We start from the raw sequence: 27,107 nt of genomic DNA on the forward strand, positions 1-27,107 counted from the left end.
TACACCAGTGCCAAAACTTTGAAGTGCTTCAGTAGCATCTTTTCATGTCTTCTAAACTTATCTCATTTTAAGAAAGCAGCTTGCAAATTGATGCATTTCAGAGAAGGAAGGGGAGCTGTGCACATCAATAAATGCAAATAAATGCAAATAAATGCAAATAGCCAAAAGCTGGGATTCAGCTCTAGCAGTAGAATAGCATTTTCTAATGTACTTGAGGTTAACAGACTAGCTTAGGAGGCACAGGACAGGCTGTACAGCAGACAGATTTCTCCTTCAATACCTCTAGCTCCAGTCCTCAACATTTGCCACCTGAAGCAGCTGCTTCACTCCGCCTACTAAGAGGGCTGGCCCTGTTTACAGAAAACATTTGTTTATTGAAACACTTACCGTATTGGCCCGAATATAAGCTGCACCAGCGAATAAGCCCCACCTTTGAAATTCAAAGGGGAAAATTATAAAAAAGACAATAGCCAAATATAAAACACTCCCATAAAATTCCGCAGGCACTCACACCCATAAATGGCAAATGTAGCAGAAAATCCTACAGCAATATTGTAAAAGCCAATTTTTGTAAGGTTGTGAATTTAAGCCACACTTTAACTTTTCATGGTCGGGAAAAAAAGTGTGGCTTATATTCAGGCCAATACAGTATATCTCATCTTTTGGTTTTTCAACTGAGCCACCAAAGCAACTAACACCTTCCACTGGAAATAGAAACTTAACACAGAAATCAATGCCCCTTCCATCCAGAAACATAAGGAGCAATTCCAATAACAAACAAGCAAAAATGTTAAAATGAAAAATCCATAATAGATCTAATCCTGGTAGTTGTGTTTTCTGAAAGGACCTGGATCTCTGTTATGACTTTTTTTCTCTGTACTTCGCAGGGCAAATTCATCCGGATTCATTTTGGTGCCACTGGAAAGCTGGCCTCTGCAGATATTGAGACCTGTAAGTATCCAGATTGGTACACAGCCAGTCAAATATTAAACCGGGTTTACAAACATTAAATGTGAATCTTTGTTGCAGATCTGCTGGAAAAATCAAGAGTAACTTTTCAGCTGAAGGCTGAGAGAAGTTACCATATTTTCTATCAGATTCTCTCCAATAAGAAGCCTGAACTTATTGGTAAGCAGGAGTCTCATTTATTTCCATCCTGAATGTCTCCGATTATCTGGTAAAGTAGAAGAGGATTTTATGCTAGTTGCTCAACCAGAGCTACACAAAACTGGGTGAGGAGGGGGCGAGAGAGAATTCTCAGAACCATTTACTTTCCTTCTGTATCTTAATCTAAGATGTTATATGGCGATTATCAGACTCTTCTAATTTCATTTCAGAAATGCTTCTCATTACAACAAACCCTTATGACTACCCATTTATAAGCCAAGGGGAGATTTCAGTACAAAGCATAGATGACCAAGAGGAACTAATAGCTACAGATGTAAGTATAAGTGCTGCTGCTAATATAAATACTGAGTAACAATTTCAGCTAATTGCTTGCTGCCTGAACTATCTTACAGACGGCTATAGACATCCTGGGCTTCACTGCTGAAGAGAGAGTTGGAATCTATAAACTAACTGGGGCAGTGATGCATTATGGGAACATGAAGTTTAAGCAGAAACCACGAGAGGAGCAGGCAGAGCCAGATGGCAGTGAAGGTAACAGATCTCTGGTATACATCATTAAAAAAAAAAACAGTTTCCAGATCTCATGGTGGTGGTTGGGGAGAGAATTTTCACGTGAGGTGTGCAAAGCATCCCTGGAAATATTTCACATTAAAAGTGATTATATACAGTTCTTCCTCAGCTTTTGGCAATTAATCTGAATCGCTCTCCCTGTCATAATTTAAATGAGTAAATTACAATTGCAGCTACAACTTTAATTGTGACTATCCCATTCTCAAATGATTGTTGCTTTCTGGCTGTCCTGAAAGAGTTCCACCCATATTTGCTTCTCATATGTTGTTTTGTAGAGGCTGACAAAGCAGCTTATCTGATGGGCCTGAATTCTTCAGATTTATTGAAAGCCCTATGCTTTCCCCGAGTGAAAGTGGGAAATGAATATGTGACCAAAGGTCAAACAGTGGACCAGGTGAGGACATGCATCAGATCAAAAACATGTATTAGCTTATGTGAGGGGCTCTTACTCAGGCAAGCTACATTTCTTCCTTTCAGTATGCTGCTTAGTTAGGATTTACAAGTTTGGGGGGAAATCTGTTTTCTTCTGGTAACATCCATCCCAGCTAGATTAATGCCACTGGAGCACTATTCAGAAAAGGTCACACCAGCAGGGAATCCATAGGGCATTTGCAGTGCTTTGGGATAGATAGAGAAGAATTTCTGGTGAGATGAGACAACATCTACATGACACCCAGTACCATCATCATCTTCTTTCAGGAAGCCCTGTGGTAAAGCAACTTGTATTCCCCAACCCAACTTGGAAGGAGAAGTTTGAAGCAGAAAGACCAGATATTTAAGCTACTCACCTCTTGTGGTGGGTTTCTGAGCTGGGATCATTCAGTTTCCATCTTGACTAGCTAACACTGTTATTCCTGGGTCATTCCATATCCTAGGCCAGACAGTGATTCATAGAATCATAGAGTTGGAAGGGACCACAAGGGTCTTCTAGTCCAATCCCCTGCAATGCAGGAATATTTTGCCCAACGTGGGGCTCAAACCCACAATCCTGAGATTAACCATTTTATGCTATACCAATTGAGCTCTAACTTGTGCAGTGACTTGTTTCAGCAACACTGTTTAACTATGTAGTGGCCGCTAATTGTCTGGACTGTTGCCTGCAGGTGCATCATGCTGTCAATGCCCTTTCCAAATCTGTCTATGAGAAGCTATTTTTCTGGATGGTACTTCGCATCAACCAACAGCTGGATACAAAGCTGTCCAGGCAACACTTCATTGGGGTCCTAGATATTGCAGGCTTTGAAATCTTTGAGGTATGTGGACCCATTGCAACTTCTTGCCTCTCTTGTAACAGCCAAATTAACTGCCTAGGCTGAACTTGTTCCAGAAAGTCGGCTTATAAATATTTATATAAATGTATTTTGCCTTGTGCGCTCTGTCCCAGAGCACGGTTGTAATGGGTGATATTGGGGAGCTGGGGAAGGGGAAGAATAATTTCCCCATGCTCACACCTTCTCTTCCCTTTTGGAGAGGGACAAGTTCCTCCCTAACCTCAAAGAGGTACCATTAATTAAGAAAATATTCCACTATTCCCTTCTGCATAGCCTCCTTGTTTCCTCTAATAATTGTGAAGAATTAATTCTAAAAACTGCTTACCTGTGTACCTTTGAAGCCAAAGCCATCGTATTAACATAAGATATTCTGGTGTTAGTTCAACAGCCTGGAGCAGCTCTGCATCAACTTCACCAATGAGAAACTGCAACAGTTTTTCAACCATCACATGTTTGTGCTGGAACAAGAGGAGTACAAGAAGGAGGGGATTGAATGGACTTTCATAGACTTTGGAATGGATTTGGCTGCCTGCATTGAGCTTATTGAGAAGGTACATTTGCCATATTGTCTTGCAGTGGCGGACCTTGATTTTTGAGGCCCTGAAACTTGAACTGTTATTGGGACGCCTTCCCAACCAGCAACAAGGTCTGGGTAACCGCTGTTATCTTCTTCAATGGGGTTGTTCTATGACAGATCACTATGTATATATGAACTACAACATCTCAGATTTTGCTTAAAATTGCTGTTCTTTCACACTTCACCTCTACAACATCTGTGCTACTGACTCTCAAACTTTGGAATTGTTGAAATACATACAGCAAAAAATTAATCCGTTTGAGTCATGTGACTGAAACTGGATCTACTAGACCCATTTTTTTTCAAAGCAATGTGGAATAGCATCACTTCTGGGACCCCTCTAGGATTAGGGCCCCTGAAGCTTAAGCTTCATTAGTTTCATAGTAGATCCACCCCTGTTGCCTTGTAAATAAATATCCACTTCATAGAAATATATATTTGAAATAAAACTTGTTTGTTTTTCAATTTAGCCAATGGGCATTTTCTCCATCCTGGAAGAGGAGTGCATGTTTCCTAAGGCAACTGACACTTCTTTCAAGAACAAGCTCTATGACCAGCATCTTGGAAAATCTGCTAATTTCCAGAAACCTAAGCCTGTCAAAGGCAAGCCTGAGGCCCACTTCTCCTTGGTCCACTATGCAGGGATTGTGGACTACAATATCGCTGGCTGGCTGGAGAAGAACAAAGACCCTTTGAATGAAACTGTTGTGGGACTCTATCAGAAATCATCCATTAAGATTCTGGCCAATCTTTATGCTGCCTTTGCTACCATAGAGGATGGTATGTTATCTTCATCTATTACAGAGTGGTCCAACACATGGCCTTCAAGGCCTTTTCTGGCAACATTTGATGCACACACACCCCAGTTCTCATGCTGCTTTCCCAAAGCTGGCTAAGCAAGGTGCTGGACTTTGGGCAGAAGGTGTGAGGGTTCTGACAGGGTCCTAGAGTCCTCCCTCCTCCTTCCCAAAGCCTAGTTAGTGCTTTCCTAACTTTGGGCAGGCAGTGTGAGGGCTCTAGAACCAAGCTAAAGCCTCCTCCCCAAAGCCTGGTGCCTCACTTAGCCAGCTTTGGGAAGGCACTGTAAGGACTTGGGTGTGTGTGTCAAATTTTGGCCTCACTCCCCACCCCACCTCTGTGACAAGGCAGTGTGTGAACTGTGGGTTCCGTGTCTTTTGGCCCACTTGGTATGAAAATTTGGGCCACCCTGATCTATTATATTTGGCTTAAAACTGAGGTGACCTCTTGCACTGACCATGGTTAGAAGGATGGCCAGAATGGCTGACCAGAAATATCGCCAATTGTACTTACGTCTTGCTTTGCAGCTGAAAGTGGTGGTGCTACTAAGAAGAAAGCTGCCAAGAAGAAGGGGTCTTCCTTCCAAACTGTTTCTGCACTTTTCAGGGTAAGGCTTGCAGGCATCCTCAGAAAGACAGGTGCCCCGCTGCACTAAATATATTTTTGTAGAAGCAAATCTCATTAATTGGATAGTCAATAGTTTGTATATGTGGTGCCATTAGCTCAAATGGTGGACGGCTTATAGAAGTGCCTAAGAGCATATATCACCCAGTGATGCATTTGACTTTCATCCTTTGTTGGAAACTGAATGCTGGACTAAACTGATCATGCATCTGAGGTGGGTCCATTATTTAAAACAACAACACCCCCCAATAATTTTGCTTTTTTCATGTGATCGTCATCTACTTAAATTACAAAGGGATCAGAAAGTATAATAATTAGAAATGATAAAATAAACAATATTAAAGGTGTGCTTAGGGGTATTAGGCTTGTATATAATAAGGTTTAGATCTTGGAGTGAGGGTAAGTACAGTAAATGTAACAAATAAGTTAATCTTATTTCCATTTTTGGGGAGCAGACCTTATTAGCCTACACATTTCAATTTTATTTTAGGGCATGTGGAAGAAGAAGAACATTTGTAAATAAATATAATATGGCTCTTTTTATCAGAATAATAAAATTTTAACAGCATTTAATATAAATTTCCAAATTACAGGAAAATTTGAACAAACTGATGACCAACTTGCGGACAACTCACCCACATTTTGTGCGTTGCATCATCCCCAATGAAACTAAAACTCCAGGTAACTAAGACAATCTGACATCAATTTCCAGCAGGAGTTCAGTCGAGTATCAGGGAAAGCTGCTATTTAGGTTTTCTCTTCCACAGGTGCAATGGATCACAGGCTTGTTCTGCACCAGCTACGGTGTAATGGAGTGCTTGAAGGCATTCGAATCTGCAGGAAGGGATTTCCAAACAGAATCTTATATGGGGATTTTAAACAAAGGTCTCAGCTACATTTATTGTGATCTTCCTAATTTGCATTGAGGCAATTTGTTAGGAAAACACTGTCTAGAATTCTGGATAACAATGACACCTGTGTCTGCTTGAGCATCACTTTATATACTATAATTTAGATACAATGGTATTTTTTTTTGCAGAAAATATGCTTTTTAATGCTGCCCTGCCCTCACTGTTTTTGCCTGGGGAACTTCCGTTTAGGATTTTGTACAATAGAAATAAATATTTGGATAAAAAGTATCGCAGCCTCCTCAAACTAACCACAATCTTGCTGCCTATTTATGGGCAGTCACCTAAGCTGTTTAGAAGTGTTTGCTAGTGGGAAAGAGCTGCTTCCTTCTCCACTGTTTAGAGTGCTAAAACCTGTTTGTGTTTAAATGGACAGATACCGCGTTCTGAATGCTAGTGCTATCCCAGAGGGCCAGTTTATGGACAGCAAGAAAGCCTGTGAGAAACTGCTGGGATCTATTGATATTGATCACACCCAGTACAAATTTGGACACACCAAAGTAAGCACTTCTCTGTGCTGAGAAGAGTACAAGCAGTAGCTCTACTTTGGCAGCGACTATACTTTGCCTTCTCTTTTTAGGTGTTTTTCAAGGCTGGGTTGCTGGGCCTTTTGGAAGAGATGAGAGACGAACGTCTAGCATTGCTCATCACTCGCACACAAGCTATGTGCAGAGGGTACCTCATGAGAACAGAGTACCAAAAAATGGTGGAAAGAAGGTATAATGTTTCTCCCCAGGTTTACACCAGGGAGCTTCACTTTACTAGATGCAGAGCCTCCGCCTCCCACCCTTACCTTGATTCCCCAGAAGTGTTAGAGGAAAGATACCCTACAAATGATATTTTTGAAACACTCCTTAAAATTGCCACTTCTCCCACCCTCTCTGTTGTGCCTATGTAATCCTATCATGCTGCTATAATCTCCTTGGGCCATAGGAGCAGACCTCACCTCTTCTGTTACACATAGAAATGCTGGCAAACTGAAACTAATTGCTTAAGCTGCAATCCCAACCTCACTTACCTGGCAGAAAGCACCAATGGACTTACTTCTGAGTAGATATGGTTGGGCTTGCACCAAAAGATATCTGCTACAGGTCTCTTGAAATTCTGTTAACTCTAGGTGCTAAATCAGATTTTTCAGAAGAGGGGTGATGAACACTATTTCACTCAAGTCAAGAGAGGAGTGGGCAACCTCAGGCTTATCTGACCCTCTCCACCCGTCACTGGGCCTGCTTTGCATCCTTCTGAGTGTTTTTGCCTGCCTGGAATGTGCCCTTGAGCTTCAATTTCCTGGGCAGAGAACAGGGTGTGTATGGAGAAACTAGCCTACTGTGCAATTGTAAAAATTTATGCTCTATCGCAGGCATGTCCAACAGGTAGATCGCGATCTGCTGGTAGATCACGGGGTGTTTCTGGTAGATCCTGGAGGATCTTTGGCCCCTCAGTGATCTCCCGCCCCCCCAAAAAAGAAAAGAAAGCTCCACAACTTTGTTTTCCTAAAAACAAAGCTCAAAAACTCTGGGCCCCCCCCAAAAAGCTCCACAACTTTGGCATTCCCAAAAAAGCTCAACAACTGTGTTCCATCCAATGAAAATAGGTAGATCACTGCCAGTTTTTTTATACTGTGAGTAGACTGCAGTCTATTGGGAGCTGGATGTCCCTGCTCTATCTAGTTTTGCCTCTGGCCCCATCCACCCTCTGGCATGTGGTCCCAGAAGGGAATGTAGCCGCTGGGCTTAAAAGGTTTCCCCACCCCTGAGTTAAGGGAAATAAATCGTCAAGTAGTTGCATATTCATTTAATTATTTGCAGGCGAGCCTCTTGAAATTTTGCAGTTGAAGCCTCATTAAGGAGCTCCCGAGCTTTGCTTAGGAAAACTCACTTTCCGCAATGAGTAACTCTGTGAATTGGTTCCATCACAGGGAAGCTATCTTCACCATCCAGTACAACATTCGCTCGTTCATGAACGTCAAACACTGGCCATGGATGAAGCTGTTTTTCAAGATTAAGCCACTGCTGAAGAGTGCAGAGGCAGAGAAAGAATTCGCCAATATGAAAGAAGAGTTTAAAAAAACCAAAGAAGAACTTGCTAAATCTGAAGCCAAAAGGAAGGAACTGGAAGAGAAAATGGTCTCTTTGCTGCAGGAGAAAAATGACTTGCAGCTTCAAGTGCAGTCTGTGAGTAATTCACAAATATCTCCCAATGGTCAGTTTTAGGAAATGTGGTGCTCTAAGCAAATTATTAAATTATCACTATCTCATCAGGCTTTTCCCTCTCCCCATCAGTCAGCTGTCCCCAGTTGAGATCTCTAGCTTGCGTCAGCTGCTTCACAGCAAGCTCCCAGTAAGATCTGTACTCTGACATGCCGCTACTTACCCTGCTGCCCTTCACATCCATCTCAGGCTGTTCATGAGCTGCCTTTTTCCGTTATGGGGCTGTTTTGCCTCATGCTACGCTCCTTCCTATTGCTGTCATCTTGCATTTGGCCTGTTCTTCCTTTGTTTGCACCTGGCACCCTGGGCAGCAGATGACCAGTCACTTTTGCTGTAATTGAGAAGGGAAAGCCCTTCCATCATTTATTGCAGGAAAACTTGCTACAGCTAGGTAGCTGGATTGCCTATTGGCTGGATCCTTTTCAGATCCTTCCTTCCTTCAGAACAGTTACTTATGCTAAGTTTGAAGAATAGCCAGTTAAAGTCAAATGGTAACACAAGCAGTTGAAAAAGCTTACAGACATAGCCTTTATACTCTCTCTCTCTCTCTGTCTGCCCCCCCCCCCGCCCACAAACCCAGCAACCCACCCTGAATTATTCTCAGTAAACAAGAGACGTTAAACAGCATACAGTCTGAGAGGTCATACTGGCACCACAAAACTCCTCCCTTCTTCTCTTGTATTGAATTTCCTTTTTGACTATATAGGTACATCACAGATAACCCCATCTTGAACTAATGCTACAGTGTCACTTGCTATCTATCTATCTATCTATCTATCTATCTATCTATCTCCCGGTATATATTTAAAGTGACCACCAAATCTTGAAATCAAACACAGAGATGGAAGAGAAGGCATAAATATAGTGGGAAGGTGGAACTGATTATGATGTTGGATCTGAATGGTCCATCCTGCAGAAAGGGCTGAGATGCAAAGACATGCTTAGGAATTTCTATGTTTGTGTCCAGCTGGTGTGATTTTTGTTTGTTTGTTTGTTCTCCAATCCCCTGGAACAGAAGACATCCCTCATACCATAACAGAAACTGTCTTTGAAAACCTTCCCTCCCCTTACCAGTTTTTAAAGCAGCATGTCATGTGTGGCTGTCATTTGACAAACACAAGTCTAAAGCCACCTTGATGACCTGGAATTGGTTTGGATCCCAGTTATGGAGATAAAATGTAGAGAAGTCAAAGCTTTTAGCTGCCTTTAAAGGGGGGGGGGAGCAATTTAGAAAGTGGTATACTGTTATACTGCCTGATGGAGTTGAATGATAATATATATGATACATTTTTCTCTAACAAGGAAAGTGAAAGTTTGGCAGATGCTGAGGAGAGGTGTGACCAGCTGATCAAAACCAAAATCCAGCTGGAGGCAAAAATCAAGGAGCTGACTGAACGAGCGGAGGACGAAGAAGAGCTGAATGCAGAGCTGACAGCCAAGAAAAGGAAACTGGAAGATGAGTGCTCCGAACTGAAGAAAGATATTGATGACCTGGAGTTAACACTGGCTAAGGTTGAAAAAGAAAAGCATGCCACTGAAAACAAGGTAACCTTTAATATTGCCTTCAAAATGCCGTTTCCCGTACTATCTGCCAAGATATTCAATTGCCATATAAAGTTTTGAAAAATTGTCACACTTTTCACTCTCATGTTACAAACTGCTAATTTCTTATGTAAAATGGCTTTCCATCTCGTGCCTCTACCTCTGCAATTAAAGACAGTAAGTTAAGGACAAACACAAAGAGTAAGCTTACAATGATCCTATCCTTACAATGTCTGCCCTTAATTGTCCTTAATCAGTATTTCAGCTGACCTCAACACCATCAACAATCTTATGCTGTGTTTTGTAGGTAAAGAACCTAACAGAAGAAATGGCAGTTTTGGATGAAACTATTGTGAAATTAACCAAGGAGAAGAAAGCCCTCCAAGAGGCCCATCAACAAGCTCTTGATGACCTACAAGCTGAAGAAGACAAAGTTAACACTCTCACTAAAGCGAAAACCAAGCTGGAGCAGCAAGTTGATGATGTGAGACAGCTAATCCCAGTCATTCTTGAACTTTGCATGATATTTTTTATGATGACTTACTTGCTTTGGGCTGGATTGTTATAAGCTGCCTTGAGTTATAGCTATGTAAAAAGGTGGTATACAAATGAAAATGAAACATCTCTAAGTTAATGAAGTTTGTTTTTGAGCCTGTTAATGTGCCCAAGTGGAACTTGCACATAACAGGATACAGGGTTCTCCTGCTAACATACAAGTTTTCCCCTGAATAAGCTGGTTTAAAGATTCCTGAGTTCAGAGGAGATCCTCTGGAAGCAAAACAATAGTGGATAAGGAACACTACCCTTAGTTTGTATTGATATTTGTGTGACGATGGGGAAGGAGCATTCTGAAGGGTGTTGGCGTTTTTTTGCCTCCCATCTTAGCTGGAGATACAGAAATGCTCACTTTCCAGCTAGCAAATGTCCATTCTTCATACTTTGTTAATATTGAGTTTAACCCAAGGAATTAGTAATTTCCCATTATAAAAATCTCTGAGACTGGCACTAACATTAAGCTTTTGTTGCAGCTGGAAGGCTCCTTGGAACAGGAAAAGAAAATCCGCATGGATCTTGAAAGAGCTAAGAGAAAGTTGGAAGGGGACTTGAAACTTGCCCAGGAATCCATAATGGATCTAGAAAATGATAAACAGCAGCTAGAAGAAAAGCTGAAGAAGTACGGAAATCGTAAATTGTAGTTGCATATTAAAATATGTTTATGGGGTAGCTTTTTAATTAAACTGCCTCTTCAATTCCTTTATAGGAAAGACTTTGAGTACAGTCAAATGCAAAGCAAAATTGAAGACGAGCAAACTTTGGGTATCCAGCTGCAGAAGAAAATCAAAGAACTTCAGGTATAAATTGTTTTCTTCATTCTAGCATCCCAGCTCATTTTCACTTGGTAACAAGAATTAAAATGTTTGGTTATAAATAATCTTTGATATGTAAAGATGATATAATAAAACATGCCCTCCTTGTAAGACTCCTTCCAGACTTCAGCACACTTTTGTGCAGATCTACCACCCATTTGGGTAGATGCTGGTATATGCTCTTAGCATAGTAACTATGCAGAGTAAACAGGTTGTCTGGAAGCAGAGAAAGACAGAAGTTTAATAGGATTAATTTGTTTCAAGTATATGTTTGGTAGGACACAACGAATTAGGACCACAGTGGCTCCATTTTCAAGTTTTTGTTGTTTTGAGTAGTTTGTTTTCAACAGCCTCATTACATTACATTACAATCTATTTTCAAATGTGTGTCTCTGAAGCAGCTCTTCTATGTCACTATGCTTCTCATTTTCATCTATGACCAGTACAAACCCCAACCTGACTTTCTGATAATATTTCCCAATATATCCCTGGTTTTGTCCTTTGCTCCTTGCAACTCTCACACCCTTGATGCCAAAAGTTTCCTGATCCCTTCTGCAAGGGTGTCACATCCCATTTTGCCCCTTGAGGTGAAATAGGAAGTGCTGCCCTGCTGCCGCACTGCGCCTGCTGAAGCACCCTTTTCCTATGTCACTGGAAATTGGCGCCAATGTCAGCATTGCTTCTCCACAAGCAGCAGTGGCGGTGTGGTGGCCATGAGGGTGCTGCTGCAAGGGCTTCCATCACCTGAGGCAGGGGCAGGCAACCTAAGGCCTGGGGGCCGGATGTGGCCCAATTGCCTTCTAAATCTGGCCTGCGGGCGGTCCAGGAATCAGTGTGTTTTTACATGAGTAGAATGTGTCCTTTTATTTAATATGCATCTCTGGGTTATTTGTGGGGCCTGCCTGGTGTTTTTACATGAGTAGAATGCATGCTTTTATTTAATATGCATCTCTGGGTTATTTGTGGGGCATAGGAATTCGTTCATTTCCCCCAAAAAATATAGTCCGGCCCCCCACAAGGTCTGAGGGACAGTGGACCGGCCTTCTGCTGAAAAAGTTTGCTCACCCCTGGTCTGAGGTGCCTGCTTCACTTCGCTTTATGGGCAGGCCAGTCCTGCTCTTCCACCAGTTTCCCCCATTTTCCTCACTGCCCCTTTTACTTGGAATTTCCTCCCTGAAAATGTAATGTCTCTTTTTCTCCAAAGCCCGCCTTCCAAATTCTCCTGTTTTACAAAGCCTTTGCCTTAACCTCTTGAATTCTTATTCCCAACTGCAGCCTTGTCCAAGTACATGTAACTGCATTTTCTCACATTTATCTTAGCATCTTCCATCTCTCCACTGCTGATTTTAGATTGTGAGCTCCTGGTCTCTCCTTTCCTTATCTCTCGTTCTTTGATTTATGAACCTTTGTGAAGCAGCATCTTCACATAACCAACAACTTCATTATCAACTACTGGTAACCATAACCACTTCCTCCCCCTCCTCCTCCTGTGTAGGCTCGTATTGAGGAACTGGAAGAGGAGATTGAGTCTGAGAGGGCAACTCGGGGGAAGGCAGAAAAGCAGCGGGCTGAATTGGCACGTGAACTAGAGGAAATCAGCGAGAGGCTGGAAGAAGCTGGAGGGGCTACTTCGGCCCAGATTGAAATTAACAAGAAGCGGGAAGCAGAATTCCAGAAAATGAGGCGTGACCTGGAGGAATCTGCCCTGCAGCATGAAGCTACAGTTGCAACTCTCCGCAAGAAGCATGCTGATAGTACGGCGGAGCTTGGGGAGCAAATTGATAACCTGCAACGTGTCAAACAAAAGTTGGAGAAGGAAAAGAGCGAGTGCAAAATGGAGATTGATGACCTGGCCAGCAATCTCGAGTCCGTTACCAAGTCTAAGGTATTTGAAAGTAAATTTGAGTAGTTCTTCACAGTCCAGACTACAAAATGTACATTCTTAGCTTAGTGAACAAAAAGAAGAAATGTATCTCAAATATTCTGAAAAGGTGATCTTTTGCCCAGCAAGGTCTTTGAAGCAGATGATTTTTGGGCAGAAACATATAAGCCCTAGAAGGAGGCACTTGAACCAAAACTCATTGGGCTAATTTAATAATAAACATTCATCCATTTCAGCATTTTTGAGATGTATTTTTCTTTGTTCACAATAAATTCTTCCTTTTGTGTGTGTTTCCTTTTGACTTTCTCAGTAAACACACATACATGACTGACTGCATAATGTATCCTGTTTCATTTCACTTCTTACTACCACAGGCTAATTTAGAGAAAATGTGCCGTACATTAGAGGACCAGCTCAGTGAAATAAAGGCCAAATCTGAGGAAAACCAGAGATCAGTGACTGATCTAACAACACAGAAAGCCCGTCTGCAGGCTGAGACAGGTAAGGAGGAAAACAGTGGGGATGCAAGATGCAAACAAGGGCCATTCCAGGGTTTTCTTTCCATCATTTGCTTCAAGGTGAACGGTTTTTATTATTTATGTTCTGTGGAATCTATGCAATGTCTCATGTTCCTGCAACACATTTTTAGTCTGTGCTTCTGAGGTTAGCTTTCAGAAGCACCAATAAACACAAACCAGGCTATCATGGGGCTAAACTGGTTTAAATTCAAGTATTCTGCTGGCAGAGCACTGAGGTGATAATCTGGTGGTTGAGTGTGGAGGTAGATTTTCATTTTTTAAAGAGTATTCTTGGAACTTCAGTCTAGCTTGTTGCTGAAGTAACAAGGGAAGCTGAATAACCGGTGCAATGGCAGATGAAGAGAAAACAAAATGTTAGACTAAACCTCTGAATCCATATTGTGAATGTCAGGCTGAGCCCTGGAACATGCGGGCTAATAAAACACGGAAGGGAGTTCATCTGATGGCCATTTGTATGTTGCACAAAAGAGGGAACACAAATGACTTGCGCTTCTTGATTTTGTGCTTCTGGTGCAACTTACAAGCTGCTCGTTAGTGAGAAATGAGCTGCACCCACACTTCGCTCACAACTATCTCACCATGGGAGCCGCTGTGCACACTTCTGCTTTGTAAGATGCACTGAACATTAAAAAAAAGAGGCATTCAAAACTGTCTCCAGCAAATTCAGAGTGAATTTCAAGCATCACTGAGCAGCAAACCCCAAGTCCAGTATAATAGGGATTAGACTTTTATGTTGGAGTGTACATGCAGGTCCTGTTTTACGACCCCAATGCATTTCCTGGAAATCGTTAGGTGTGTCTACATATAACGAGTCCACAATTTCCATTGTTTCCTATGGAAATATTTCTAATACCGGAATTGTCTGATACCTTCCCCACCTCCATGGTTTCTTCTTGAAATGGCTGCAACTGATCAGCAAAAAAGAGACAGAGGGAAAAATTGATTTGTCCTAACTCTCCTGCTCCCTGACCTGTCCTGTTTCCCCTGCTCTCTGATTTATCCAGTCTTGCTTCCCACTCTCTGTGGTTTCTGCTTGAAAATGGCTGCTGCCAGCCAACAAAACACAAAAAAAAACAAGGAAGTGGGCTGTTTGGATAAGTGAATCTGTGGTGCATATAGCAAGGTTTGGGCATAATTTTGAAGTGCGGATGGTGGGACCTGTGTGTATTTTCTAGGAAGGTTCACGCCCTGCTACTTCTGGACCAGCAGATCTGTGAAAGGAAGATTGTTGCGGGAGGATAATTCTTAAAGGCATATGGTTAATAAAGCTCACACTGTGAATTAAGCCTGGGAGATATGGAATTACACCTAAGGTTATAGTGAACATCACCGCTATTAGCAAATTAAGAATTTGTCTTCTTTGGTCACAGGTGAACTGGCACGTCAACTTGAGGAAAGGGAGAGCATAATATCCCAGCTTTCCAGAAGCAAGCAAGCATTTACTCAGCAAATAGAAGAACTAAAGAGGCACCTGGAGGAAGAGACCAAGGTATTCATAAGTCCATACTGCTGGGGAACATTTCTCTTGATTCATTAAAAGGAATACATTAACATAGGAAGAATTTAATTTAAATTTTCAACACTTTAGTGGACACATCTGTCAGCAGGATCTCAACCCTTCCAATATGCAACACAACTGTACCATGATGAGCTGTCATTGGAACTATGTCTAAAAGTTGAGAGGGGATGTATCTGCTTATGGACTCAGCGGAAACCATGACTACATCATCCGAATTAATTATATCTCATGCTATCAGGCTAGGTCTACAGATGCACTGGGAATAACAGCACAATCCTATACAACTACTGAGTAGTAAATGGCACTCAGTTTGGTGGAGAAAATGGGTTTGGATTACAGCCCAAGACTCATTGAACTCACTCCTTAGCAGATATGCACAGAATTGTGCTCCAGTTTTTAATTTTCCTCATATCTGTCAAACAAAATACCAACTCACTATTTGTGAATATCAAGGTACCTTTAAAAAAAAAATCTAAACATTTCAGGTGTAAGTATTACTGGCATAAACAAATATTTTAACTCACTCCAGATCACTATGATACTTTCTTGTATGACACTGTCACAATTAGGTAGCCTACCACATATTACCACCAGTGAGTCTGCTGGTCTTGCAGGCGACATGATTAATTTACAGTAATCCAAGACTTGGAATACTTTCTTGGGCACTCATAAGTCTTTTCAGTACTGTAAACTGCTTGAGTTTTGTGTGAATAAAGTAGCCTCTTGCTTCATCCTGACTTCTGTCAGGATAGCTTTACTCTGAGATTATACATGCAAAACACTACAGGCATTGTTCCAAGAGCACCAATGTAAGAATCTATGGAATGAATTCAGTTATAAATGGATGCATGGTTTATGGTTCTTAGGCAAAGAATGCACTGGCTCATGCCTTACAATCTGCTCGCCATGACTGTGACTTGCTCCGGGAACAATATGAAGAGGAACAAGAAGCAAAGAGTGAACTCCAACGTGCCCTGTCTAAAGCCAACAGTGAAGTGGCCCAGTGGAGAACCAAATATGAGACAGATGCCATTCAACGCACAGAGGAACTGGAAGAGGCCAAGTAAGTGTTGGGGGTGAGACGTGGCATGCTAATAAGCCATTTTCACACATTACATTCAACCACATTTTATGTTCATAACAGTAACCTATCCATGTGGGGAGAACACTACAAACTGGGCACTTGGTTCCTCATTCTTAGATGAAGGGACAGACATTCATGATCTTCAGCATATATTTCAGCACGGTGGAAATCATGAAAGTGCTGGGATTTACAGATGACAGTACCCATGTGACTGGATTTTAGTCCAATTAATTCTGTCACATTAAAGAATAAACTAGAATTTGACAACATAACTTTCTGATTAAAATCTGACACCCCACCCAAAATCCAGGAGGACTCACATTTTAATTAATGATGTTGCCAAAATGCATAATAACCTGATTCAGAATATGAATTTACTTGGACTTGCCTATCTGTTCTACAAGCATGCAGGTGGCTAAGATACTGTAAACTATACTGTGCTACTAAGGGCAACCTTAGTAGTTAAAGGGGCATCATCATTACAATCTGACTTCTTTAAGGAAAAAGCTTGCTCAGAGGCTTCAAGAAGCTGAAGAACAAGTTGAAGCTGTGAATTCCAAGTGTGCTTCCCTGGAGAAAACAAAGCAAAGGCTGCAATGTGAAGTGGAAGACATGATGGTGGACGTTGAGAGAGCAAATGCACTAGCAGCTGCTCTGGATAAGAAGCAAAGGAATTTTGACAAGGTGTGTTTCTCCTCTATAGTATCAGCCCGTAGATGAGAAATAGGCACTCTTCGTCTCAAACTAGCAGATACACTCCACTTGCTTCTGAATTTGAATCTGACTCTCACTTCTACCTACTACTTTACTACTACTACTACTAATATTATAATAATAATAATAATAATAATAATAATAATAATAATAATAATAAAAAATTTATTACTTATACCCTGCCCACTCTGGGCGGCTTCCAACAGGAGATTAAAAATACATTAAAACATCAGTCATTAAAAAAAAGCTTCCCTAAACAGGGCTGCCTTCAGATGTCTTCTAAACGTCAGATAGTTGTTTATTCCTTTGACATCTGATGGGAGGGTGTTCTAAACGTCAGATAGTTGTTTATTCCTTTGACATCTGATGGGAGGGTGTTCCACAGGGCAGGAGCCACTACCAAGAAGGCCCTCTGCCTGGTTCCCTGTAACTTTACTTCTTGTAGTGAGGGTACCGCGAGAAGGCCCTTGGCACTGGAACTCAGTGTCCAGGCCAAACAATGGGGGTAGAGACGCTCCTTCAAGTATACTGAAATATTTAAGCCCATTCTCTGATGTCAGAGGGACACCAGCAATTTGGCCCAGATTTGAGGAATGAGGGCACCATGCAGAGCCCATAGCCTGTGACAGAAGGATCTTACAAATGTGTGTCTGTATTTGTTTATTAATGGGAAACCATTCAGTTTCCTGATTCAGGGTTGCATCACCCCTGTACTTATGCCCAGCATGCTTGACATGATTTTGGGCTGTATGACTACTTTGCTATTGGGAATTGGTTTGTGATGGCTGTTTCACAATTGTGTTAAGATCCCAACTTTCTTTTATTATGAAACTTGAGGTGGCACATATAGAGTACCTAGGAGTTGTTCCATCCAGGCATGAACTAGAGTTGCTGCTTAACTTTAACAAGGTAGATGTGTCATGTGCTTTCTGACCATGCGTGTCACATATTGATGTTGCCATGACTGAGGGACAGGTGCCCTGACCTTCTGCTCTGAGGTCAAGAGTGCTATTGCGTGTTTGGGAAAAAGATTGTCAGAGAATTGCTTGGGGACAGAGAGTGGTGGCTGGTGGAATTGCAGTGTATAGTTTTATCAGCCAAGGCTTCCTGTTACTTTGTTTGGCACAGAAAATAAAGAGGTAGAGAAACCCCCTGTGAACTGTCACTGCCTTCTTCCCAGTGATGAACAGAACTGTTACTGAGAAGACTAGTTTAGCAAAGAAAAATCATAGGCAAATAAAACGGCAACTAACTAACTAAAACACAATGGATGTTAAGATTTTGGCAGAATGGAAGACCAAGTATGAGGAGAGCCAGTCAGAGCTAGAAGGTTCCTTAAAGGAGTCACGCTCCTTGAGCACTGAACTTTTCAAAATGAAGAATGCTTATGAGGAGACACTAGATCAGCTGGAAACAATCAAGCGAGAAAACAAGAACCTACAGCGTAAGTTTCCTTTTTTGGCCTTCTTTCTATTTGTTGGTTATTTTGACTCTAGCAATGATAATTCACAGTGCAGAGGGACTCAGGGATATGCAGGGAATGCTGACTTTTCTCTGTGCCTTTAGCAGTGGTACAACAAGCAGAAATATCCTCATCATTGCACCTCCATATCATGGAAGCTGCACTGATTCAGAAACTGTCCATCTTTGTGCAGAACTGTGACCAAAAATCAAGAGAAGACTAGAGCAGGTGTCAGATCATAGCACATTCTAGCCTTTAAGCCTTTTAGGACTTTAAGAAAATATTAGAATTAAAAGCGTTCAGAATTTCCAGATCTCTGCACATTCTCATTCTCATCCTGTGATGAGAAGGCAAGGCTAACTTGATATCACTAATGGCAGTTTTCAGAATTGACTGCCCCACACAAATCTCATAAATGTCCTTAGCAAGTATTGGCAACAGCAATTGGTTGGTTCAGTTTCACACAATGCATTTTTGTCCATGTAAGCAGTTCCAACTTTCTCTGTAGCTGGTGGTAATCACAGGTAAAACTGAAAGAATTTCCTAGGTTTTGGGGGGGGGGAATTTATGATGGCTCATGCATCATATTTGGGAGCATTTGGGATATCTTTCATAATACAAAATGAGTTTTGTGAACTGTTCTGAAGCAGACAGATGAAGGCACAAGTATCACCTCTGTTTGCAGAGCAGCTCTTTGCCCATGTGTGTGTGTTTCTAGTTCTGGAGGCATTTCACCCTTTATCAGCTGTGTGTATGTTTGATTCTTCCTAGAGGAAATAGCTGATCTTACAGAACAAATTAGTCAAAGTGGCAAAATTATCCATGAACTTGAGAAGGCCAAGAAGCAGATAGAAGTGGAGAAATCTGATATGCAGATGGCTCTAGAGGAAGCAGAGGTAAGATGCCAAAAAACAGTAGGAAATAAAGTACAAATGGCAAATAATTAGGTTTTTATAAAAGTCTTTTGGAGTGTGGTAGTTGGAGATGCTCATTTGTTGCATCGGATTCCCACAAACCACAAACCACATACCAAGCTGAGCTTGGTCCACCAACGATTTGTTTGCCAGATGGTCATCATGGCATGGTGGACATTGTTTAAGCTAAAGGGCAATATGGATATAGGATTCTCTGAAGTCACATCACACCTAATCTTTGAGGAAACTTCTACAGTGACTTCCATATTGGTGTTAAATTGTTAACAGATATTAGTTAACTATGTTTTACTACACTGTGGTAAGATCAAGAAGGAGAAAAGTAATCTAAGTTTCCTCCAATCACAAATCTCTGTGCTGCTTTATTTCTCCAACATTTCCTCAATAGGGTGCTCTTGAACATGAGGAAGCCAAAATCCTTCGCATTCAGCTTGAGTTGACTCAGGTGAGATCCGAGATCGATAGAAAGATTGCTGAGAAAGATGAAGAAATTGATCAGCTGAAGAGGAACCACCAAAGAACAGTGGACACAATGCAAAGTGCATTGGACGCAGAAATACGGAGCAGGAATGAAGCTGTGAGGATTAAGAAGAAGATGGAGGGAGATTTAAATGAAATGGAGATCCAGCTGAGCCATGCAAACCGCCTTGCAGCTGAGACACAGAAACACCTCAGGAATGTCCAAGGGCAGCTTAAGGTACTTATCTTTTCAATGTATCCTTTATATCAAGAGTGGTTAATCTGTGGCCTTCCAGATGTTGTTGGATTACAGCTTCCATTGTCCTTGACCACTGGCCATGTTGGCTAGGGCTGATGGGCAGTGGAGTCCAACAACATCCTGGAGGGTCATATGTTAACCACTATCGCTTTATATGAATAATAGAAATTCAGTTCTGCTAAACACTTCCCCCTGTTGTGTTTAGGACACACAGCTACATTTGGATGATGCCCTCCGAGGCCAAGAAGATCTGAAAGAGCAAGTGGCTATGATTGAACGCAGAGCTAATCTGATGCAGGCTGAGATTGAGGAGCTCCGGGCAGCTCTAGAACAGACAGAGAGGGGCAGGAAGTTAGCTGAACAAGAGCTTCTAGATGCAAATGAACGCGTGCAACTTCTTCACACGCAAGTATGGGCTACAGTTGTCACTATAACAATAAATCTTGCCATGCTACATTAGTTCAAATGTCCATCTAATCTCACATTCGATGTCTAACCGTGGCCACTGACGTGCTCTATAGTGGTAAACAGAGACATGCTGCCTCCAAGTATGACGAGGAATAATTGCTTAATCATTACTAGAAACTGCAGCATAAGAGACACTAAAACATCCTCACTGTGTCTTTTGTTTAGAACACCAGCCTTATTAACACAAAGAAGAAGCTGGAAATTGATATTTCTCAACTTCAAAGTGAAGTGGAAGATGCCATTAAAGAGGCCAGAAATGCAGAGGAGAAGGCAAAGAAAGCCATCACAGATGTAAGAGCTTCTTTTCTCTTTCAGTGGTTGCCACAAAACCTTGCTGTTATCTATAACAATTTTTGTTGGCTCATGGGCACTTGATCACAGTGATCATTCTAGAGCTGTCCAGTCCTTCTGTGAGTGGCTAACAGTTTTTTCCTTCAGTATGCCTTCACAAACTGATAGAAGGAGGAAGAAGAGCCTCTATTCCTTCAAAGTGCGCCTCTAAAGGGGCATGCGTGAAAGTGTTGCCTCAAGTGGCTTCAACCCTTATATACCTTGGAACAAATAGGGAAGGACATTAATACAGTCTCCAAGCACTACCAGTTCCCCCAGCCCCAGTTGCTATGCTCCTTTCATCTATTTCCCCTAAAGGAACAAAGCTCAGTTTCACAAGATGGCCTGCTTAAAACCCTGGTCTTTTTGCTAGCATGCTATCATTTGCAAACAGTTGCGTACATTTTCCCCATCACTGAGTTTCCATGCCATCCCTGTTGAATGTTTGCCTGCCATGCAGCTGTTGAAGTGCAGAGCCTTTGCAAGAGAAAAAACAGTGGCAAACAACTCTATGTAGCCCATCATACAAACGATGAATCTAAATATGTTTTGCACAAAATGTCCTTCAGTCACACAGCTAGGGCCATATGTGAGTCATTCTTCTTTGACCCCAATCCCTGTCGGCTGGGGAAATGGTGTAACCAGGTGGACCTGCTGATTTCAGGTGAAAGACATACACGACCAGCTCTTTCTTCTTTCTACATGATCACAAGATTTCACATGCAAACCTCTACCCCAAGGAATGCCCTCACAGGAAAGCAGATCTCATGTGGTTGTGTCTGATGGATGACACACAAACATTATGAATTTGGCTCCAATTCATGAATGCTTATGTCTTAATGAGTTAGCCTTTAAGGTGCCATAAGATTATTTGCTGTGCCGTCTGCAACCAACTGACATGGCTGCCTCTCCAAGAACTATGAAATGTGTCATTCATATAGTGTTGTGTGAAGACCTTCTCTGCACCATGCCAGTGATACTGGAAATTCATAAATGTTTCCGTTCAATGTTATATAATGAGCCCAGCACCTTTGTTAATAGTTTGAATGTTAATTCATTCTTTGGGATGGCTTACTTATTGAGGTGGTCCCAGCAGGCCATTTCTGGTGGTCACAAGTTGAACTTTCAAACTCTGCTGAGCTTCTGCCCTTTGCTCCGAGTGTACCTGTTGACTGGGGTCTACTGTTTGTATGTCAAGGCGGCCATGATGGCAGAGGAGCTGAAGAAAGAGCAAGACACTAGCGCTCACCTGGAGAGAATGAAAAAGAACCTGGATCAGACAGTGAAGGATCTGCAGCTTCGGCTGGATGAAGCAGAACAACTTGCTCTGAAAGGAGGGAAGAAGCAGATCCAGAAAATGGAGGCCAGGGTAAACACTGGGGTTGGGAGCTGGTGGCAAGCATCAGAATTCTCCATAGGTCAGAGGACCCTATATCAGAGTTGCTAAGGAAATTAATGCTTCACTTGACCTCCTAGATCCGAGAACTAGAGTCTGAACTAGAGGGGGAGCAGAAGCGAGCCACAGAAGCCATTAAAGGTATTCGCAAGTATGAACGGCGAGTCAAAGAGCTGACTTTCCAGGTAAGAGGGAAAGGAAGGAGCCAGTGCTTCCCAATACTTCTTTGACAACTTACGTATCACCTAATCAGGTGCCACTTTTCTAGGGTGAAGAGGACAGGAAGAATGTGATAAGGCTACAGGACTTGGTGGATAAGCTTCAGCTGAAGGTCAAATCCTACAAGAGACAAGCAGAGGAGGCTGTGAGTTATTTGAAAGACACAAGCTTCATTTTTGGTCATTTGTACAAAATGCATAAGGTCTCAGCTTTGACATCAGAGGTATGACTTTGGGTTTTTGTGTGCTATTGCTTTCTGATTATAGGACCAACAGGCCAACGTCCACCTCTCCAAATTCAGGAAAACGCAACATGAGCTGGAAGAGGCAGAGGAAAGGGCTGATATTGCTGAGTCTCAGGTCAATAAGCTTCGGGCAAAGACCAGGGAAGTTTCTACCACAAAGGTAAGTGCCTCCACAGACCAGATGCCAAATAATCTGTCCCTCCACAATGATGCAACTGTGTTTTTACAAATCCCTGCTGCAACAGTGGATGTATGAAAAGGAATCTGAGCATCCAGCAAGGAGCCATTAAGAATGCTGCACAGAGTGGAAGAAGCAACACACTTAATAGCTCTGGGTTCAAATTCGCTGTGGCTTCAGCATCAGTGTAGCCAATGGAATTAGGCAAGGAGAGAGTGTGGCTTCAGGCTACAGTGTATTGATAAGAGGCTTATTCAGAAAACCAAAGTGCCCCCTTGCTTTTGCAGGAGTTAGTCTTGTAAAACCCCAGTTCAAAGACACAAGTATATTATCCATTTAAGCCAGGGATAGTCAACATGGTGTCCCCCAGATGTTGTTGAACTACAACTTCCATCAGCCCCAGCAAGCACAGCCATTGGTGAGGGATGATGGGAGTTGTAGTCCACCAATGTGGAGGACACCACATTGGCTAACCCTGATTTAAGCCCTAGTCACCCAAACTTGCACAAATGGTCAGGTCCCACATCCACTAAATCTGCTCCAGAGGGTTGGGAGTCCCTCAGAGCAGATTTAGAGGAGATCCTGGGGAATTGCAAGTAGAAGGAGCTTCCTTTCCTCTTCCATTGATAGAAGCCTTACCATTAGCTGAGTGGCACTGTTGAATTCAAATATATTTGGCCTTCATTTATTTAGACCATTTGCACCCCCCTCTTCAGCCAAAGAGGCTTCTTGAGTATTCTTAATCTTTGTTGGAAGCCCAGAGTGGCTGGGGAAACCCAGCCAGATGGGCGGGATACAAATAATAAATTATTATTATTATTATTATTATTATTATTATTATTACTATTACTATTACTATGTGGCTTACATACAATGAATTTAAACAAGACAATCTGGTTACAATATAAAAAGTGCTACAGACATGGGAAAAGGAACAGGCAGGGAAGAGGAAAAAAGCAAACTCAGGTGCCAATTGTTCAACAGTTGTTCTTGTGATGACAGCTGGCTGAGAAACAACTCAGGGCCACGAGTGCCTCATGGAGCTGGACTTTGGGAAAGGCAAATGACTTTGCTTCTCATCTTTCCTACTAAGGAAGCCTGATAGAATGTCTTCTATCATTCTGCCACTTGATAAAGAGGAGGCCTGGTGGAGCTGGTTTTTCAGCAGTGCTGATGGCGTGAGCCCTGCTTCCCATTTCTCAAGAAGATAGTGGCTGAAACGGCACATTGTTCTCCTTGCATTTTAACAAGTACTGAGTTTGTTTGTTTTGTTTGTGGCAGGTAATCATAGAAAGTGAAGAGTAAATCTACTGCAGGACAGAAGAAGCTTGGAATGTATGCAAAATGCATATATGTCCTCATGATGTTGCTTGAAATTGTAGTAAGCCTGTGATCTTTCCTCAATAGCCCTAATAGAAAATAAATTTTGCTTTGCTTAAAGACTTGGTGAGTTTTGTTCTTTGTGTTGTAATCTGCAGACATAATAAAAAGTGAAAGTGGTTGCAATGCTGATACCTCAGGAGTTGCTTGGCAGATGCTACTTGCTATATTTCTTCTTTACCTAAGAGGCAGCAGCTAGCCACTGTCTATGAGGACACATCTGGATTATGTCCCTATGGTGTTTGCTTACCAGCCAATGATACCAGGGATACTGCAATGATGGGCGAGGTTACTTATCTTGCTTCTTACCTATATTCTGGGCAAACAGCCAAAGGCTACAATTCCAGCCAAGCAACAGCCAGAGGTTTTTATGCACAAGAAATACACATGCCTTTCCCGTCATATAAGCAAGAGACTCCATCTCACAGTTCAAGGACACTTCCAGACAGGCAAAAGTGAAGGAAGGAGGGCGAGTTGTGTTGCCCGGGGGAAGGACGTCTCAAGGGCCAGATAGAAAAGCATGGAGGAACTGCATTTGGGGCCCCAGACTTGAGACTCCCAATCCCTTCCTTCAATATATCACAACTGTTCATTGAAGTGTGACTTCTGGTGGCTGAAAAAGGAAATTGCCAAATGCAATGTTTGCACACAAGGGCATGGACAATCTGTAGACTGTCAGTATTTTGCAATAGGGGTTCATTTGTATTAGTCACTTTTTATATTTAAAAAATGACACTCAAAGCGACTCACAAACACAAACACACAAAAAACATTAATGGAAAGGATAAAAACAAAACAGGGATAAATCAATCTAAAATGCACAAGTAATATATTGTTAGGGACGCAGGTGGTGCTGTGGGTAAAAGCCTCAGCGCCTAGGGCTTGCCGATCGAAAGGTCGGCGGTTCGAATCCCCGCGGCGGGGTGCGCTCCCATTGCTCGGTCCCAGCGCCTGCCAACCTAGCAGTTCGAAAGCACCCCCGGGTGCAAGTAGATAAATAGGGACCGCTTACTGGCGGGAAGGTAAATGGCGTTTCCGTGTGCTGCGCTGGCTCGCCAGATGCAGCTTGTCACGCTGGCCACGTGACCCGGAAGTGTCTCCGGACAGCGCTGGCCCCCGGCCTCTTAAGTGAGATGGGCGCACAACCCTAGAGTCTGTCAAGACTGGCCCGTACGGGCAGGGCTACCTTTACCTTTAATATATTGTTGCTCACTTATACAGGGTTCAGTTTCCTTGGAATGAGAGACAGTGGAGACTGTGGTGCATTTATAATATATGGTTTACACACATATGTAACCTGAGCATTAACACCCCCAAAGGGGGTGCTTCTCCCAAAGCCATAGTCTTGTGAACCACCCTGGGATCTTCGGATAAAGGGCAATATACAAGTTTAATAAATAACAACAGTAAGAGAAATCAAGCATGGCTCAGTTTCTTCCAGTTACTCAACTTGCCACTTCCAGTGTCTAGCTTCTTGCTCACATAGCTCAACTCCCAACTCTGATCTTTGTCTTTCTAACTAACAGTGAGTTGAGGGAGGCCCACCCATTTTCAGTCTGGCACAGCACCAGTTCCTTTGTTATCTTAATAGCCCATACCTAGAGGGCCATTATCTCACCAGGAAGCTAGCCTGGCTATTCCAGCAATCGAATCTGTGATGGATCCAGGAATTAGATGGGGGCTCAGGCATACAGCTTACCCTCACAAACTCATAACAATGTATAAAAAACAAGTAAGTGAAGCAATGCAGCACAGCAGGAAACAATCCTGCCTACATAAAAACTTAACATGCATACAGCTAGCCCCAGAAAAGGCAGGCCCATGCCACGCTTTCAACACCTTTGAGAAACAGCTCCTTCAGGTGAGATCAGATTCTTTTTTTAAAATAGCATGCCCTAAACTTAATGTTGAAATGCACCGGCTTCTATATAGCTCAATTACTCAGAAGAAAATACTTTTCTCTAGGGAACAGATGGGAGGACAAATGTGAATGACTGTCCTCTAGCAATGGCTACAGGCCACATAAAATGTTTTGCAGAAGTTCCCCAACTAGTCATATTGCAAGAAAAGCTTTACTGTTTCTAACACAGAGGCTACTGACAACAGAGTGTTAAATTACGAACATACTAGGAACTCTAAACTTCCATCTCCATCCTTCTGTCAAGCTTCCTTACAGCAGTTCAGTTCTTAGTGGTGTGGGAAATCCATTGAAGTAGGGCTCCCTCTTCCCAAAGAGGCCATTCTTGTGTCACTTCCATTGCAGCCATAAAGCATGGTGCCCATATAACCAGTACTCCATATCACTATCTCCCACCATGAGTCCCCACATCCTGTCCCCCAGCATAAGGCTGCCCAGAATGTGGAATGAGGGTGTGAAGATTCATAATATGTTTGTCACTATCTAGGCAGTTGGCATGTCACAACAAGTTTCTAACTCCCCAAACCCCATTCTGGTGCTCCCAACCCTTTTGTTAGCAAAGCTGAAGATAGGACACAGAGCTCAACTCCCCTCTACATCTGTCTGTGGCATTACATCTTCGTAAATCATTAAAAGAATCCTCATCACTGATGGCTAAACTGTGATAATATGAGAAGAAAACAATATCACCCTTAAGGTGGAGCCTCAATGCAGCTTGGAATCTCTGCACAAATATATGCTGGGAAACAAGAGTCTGAGAGTGAAAGCTGACACACTTGACAAGGTCCAGATGCCATCTCACTTAGGAAGGACATGTGCTTCTTCCAAAAGTCTAACTATAGACAGTCTTAGAAGAGTCTTGCTGTGGTTACATGCTCTCTTAATAAACATGCAAGGCATTCCACAGGGCCGAGATTGCCCACAGTATCCTGTTAAAAAGGACCATGATATCATGGAAGCATTGACAGCTGTACGAGATTTTAGAATGGTGGACCCTATTCATATTCCAGCAGGCTTATTGCTACTTGCACCAATTGAAATTAGGGGTTATTTCAGATGCCACAATTCCCCCCGCCCCTGAGGTTATTGAGTTTTTCAGCCTAATGTAGTCTGCCTGTAAACAGCTTAC

At 42.3% G+C, this 27,107-nt stretch overlaps 1 protein-coding gene and 1 long non-coding RNA gene across 3 annotated transcripts in view; one reads left to right on the top strand and one right to left on the bottom strand.

Annotated features, from left to right (window-relative positions):
• Nucleotides 1–24,120, top strand: part of LOC310671991 (myosin-3) — a 32,343-nt gene extending 8,223 nt beyond the window's left edge. For both annotated transcript variants that reach the window (XM_083428449.1, XM_083428450.1), the window contains exons 8-40: nt 888–951; nt 1,030–1,128; nt 1,338–1,441; nt 1,521–1,659; nt 1,974–2,092; nt 2,802–2,951; nt 3,350–3,520; nt 4,017–4,326; nt 4,872–4,951; nt 5,562–5,649; nt 5,736–5,853; nt 6,253–6,376; nt 6,457–6,593; nt 7,795–8,050; nt 9,389–9,631; nt 9,936–10,112; nt 10,657–10,802; nt 10,890–10,980; nt 12,491–12,880; nt 13,252–13,378; nt 14,787–14,905; nt 15,802–15,998; nt 16,520–16,703; nt 18,012–18,177; nt 18,967–19,091; nt 19,516–19,824; nt 20,051–20,254; nt 20,479–20,604; nt 21,842–22,012; nt 22,120–22,224; nt 22,308–22,403; nt 22,525–22,662; nt 23,962–24,120. In XM_083428449.1, the coding sequence (XP_083284575.1) occupies nt 888–951; nt 1,030–1,128; nt 1,338–1,441; nt 1,521–1,659; nt 1,974–2,092; nt 2,802–2,951; nt 3,350–3,520; nt 4,017–4,326; nt 4,872–4,951; nt 5,562–5,649; nt 5,736–5,853; nt 6,253–6,376; nt 6,457–6,593; nt 7,795–8,050; nt 9,389–9,631; nt 9,936–10,112; nt 10,657–10,802; nt 10,890–10,980; nt 12,491–12,880; nt 13,252–13,378; nt 14,787–14,905; nt 15,802–15,998; nt 16,520–16,703; nt 18,012–18,177; nt 18,967–19,091; nt 19,516–19,824; nt 20,051–20,254; nt 20,479–20,604; nt 21,842–22,012; nt 22,120–22,224; nt 22,308–22,403; nt 22,525–22,662; nt 23,962–23,985 (5,097 nt within the window). In that variant the 3' untranslated portion in view covers nt 23,986–24,120. The remainder of the gene's footprint in view (nt 1–887; nt 952–1,029; nt 1,129–1,337; nt 1,442–1,520; nt 1,660–1,973; nt 2,093–2,801; nt 2,952–3,349; nt 3,521–4,016; nt 4,327–4,871; nt 4,952–5,561; nt 5,650–5,735; nt 5,854–6,252; nt 6,377–6,456; nt 6,594–7,794; nt 8,051–9,388; nt 9,632–9,935; nt 10,113–10,656; nt 10,803–10,889; nt 10,981–12,490; nt 12,881–13,251; nt 13,379–14,786; nt 14,906–15,801; nt 15,999–16,519; nt 16,704–18,011; nt 18,178–18,966; nt 19,092–19,515; nt 19,825–20,050; nt 20,255–20,478; nt 20,605–21,841; nt 22,013–22,119; nt 22,225–22,307; nt 22,404–22,524; nt 22,663–23,961) is intronic.
• LOC310672020 overlaps nt 1–27,107 on the bottom strand; it is a 261,869-nt gene that overhangs the window by 15,785 nt on the left and 218,977 nt on the right. The gene's annotated exons all lie outside the window — the stretch shown is intronic.

Source organism: Podarcis tiliguerta, assembly GCF_965153285.1.
Source record: "Podarcis tiliguerta genome assembly, chromosome: 2".
In the NCBI taxonomy this organism is placed as follows: Eukaryota; Metazoa; Chordata; class Lepidosauria; order Squamata; family Lacertidae; genus Podarcis; species Podarcis tiliguerta.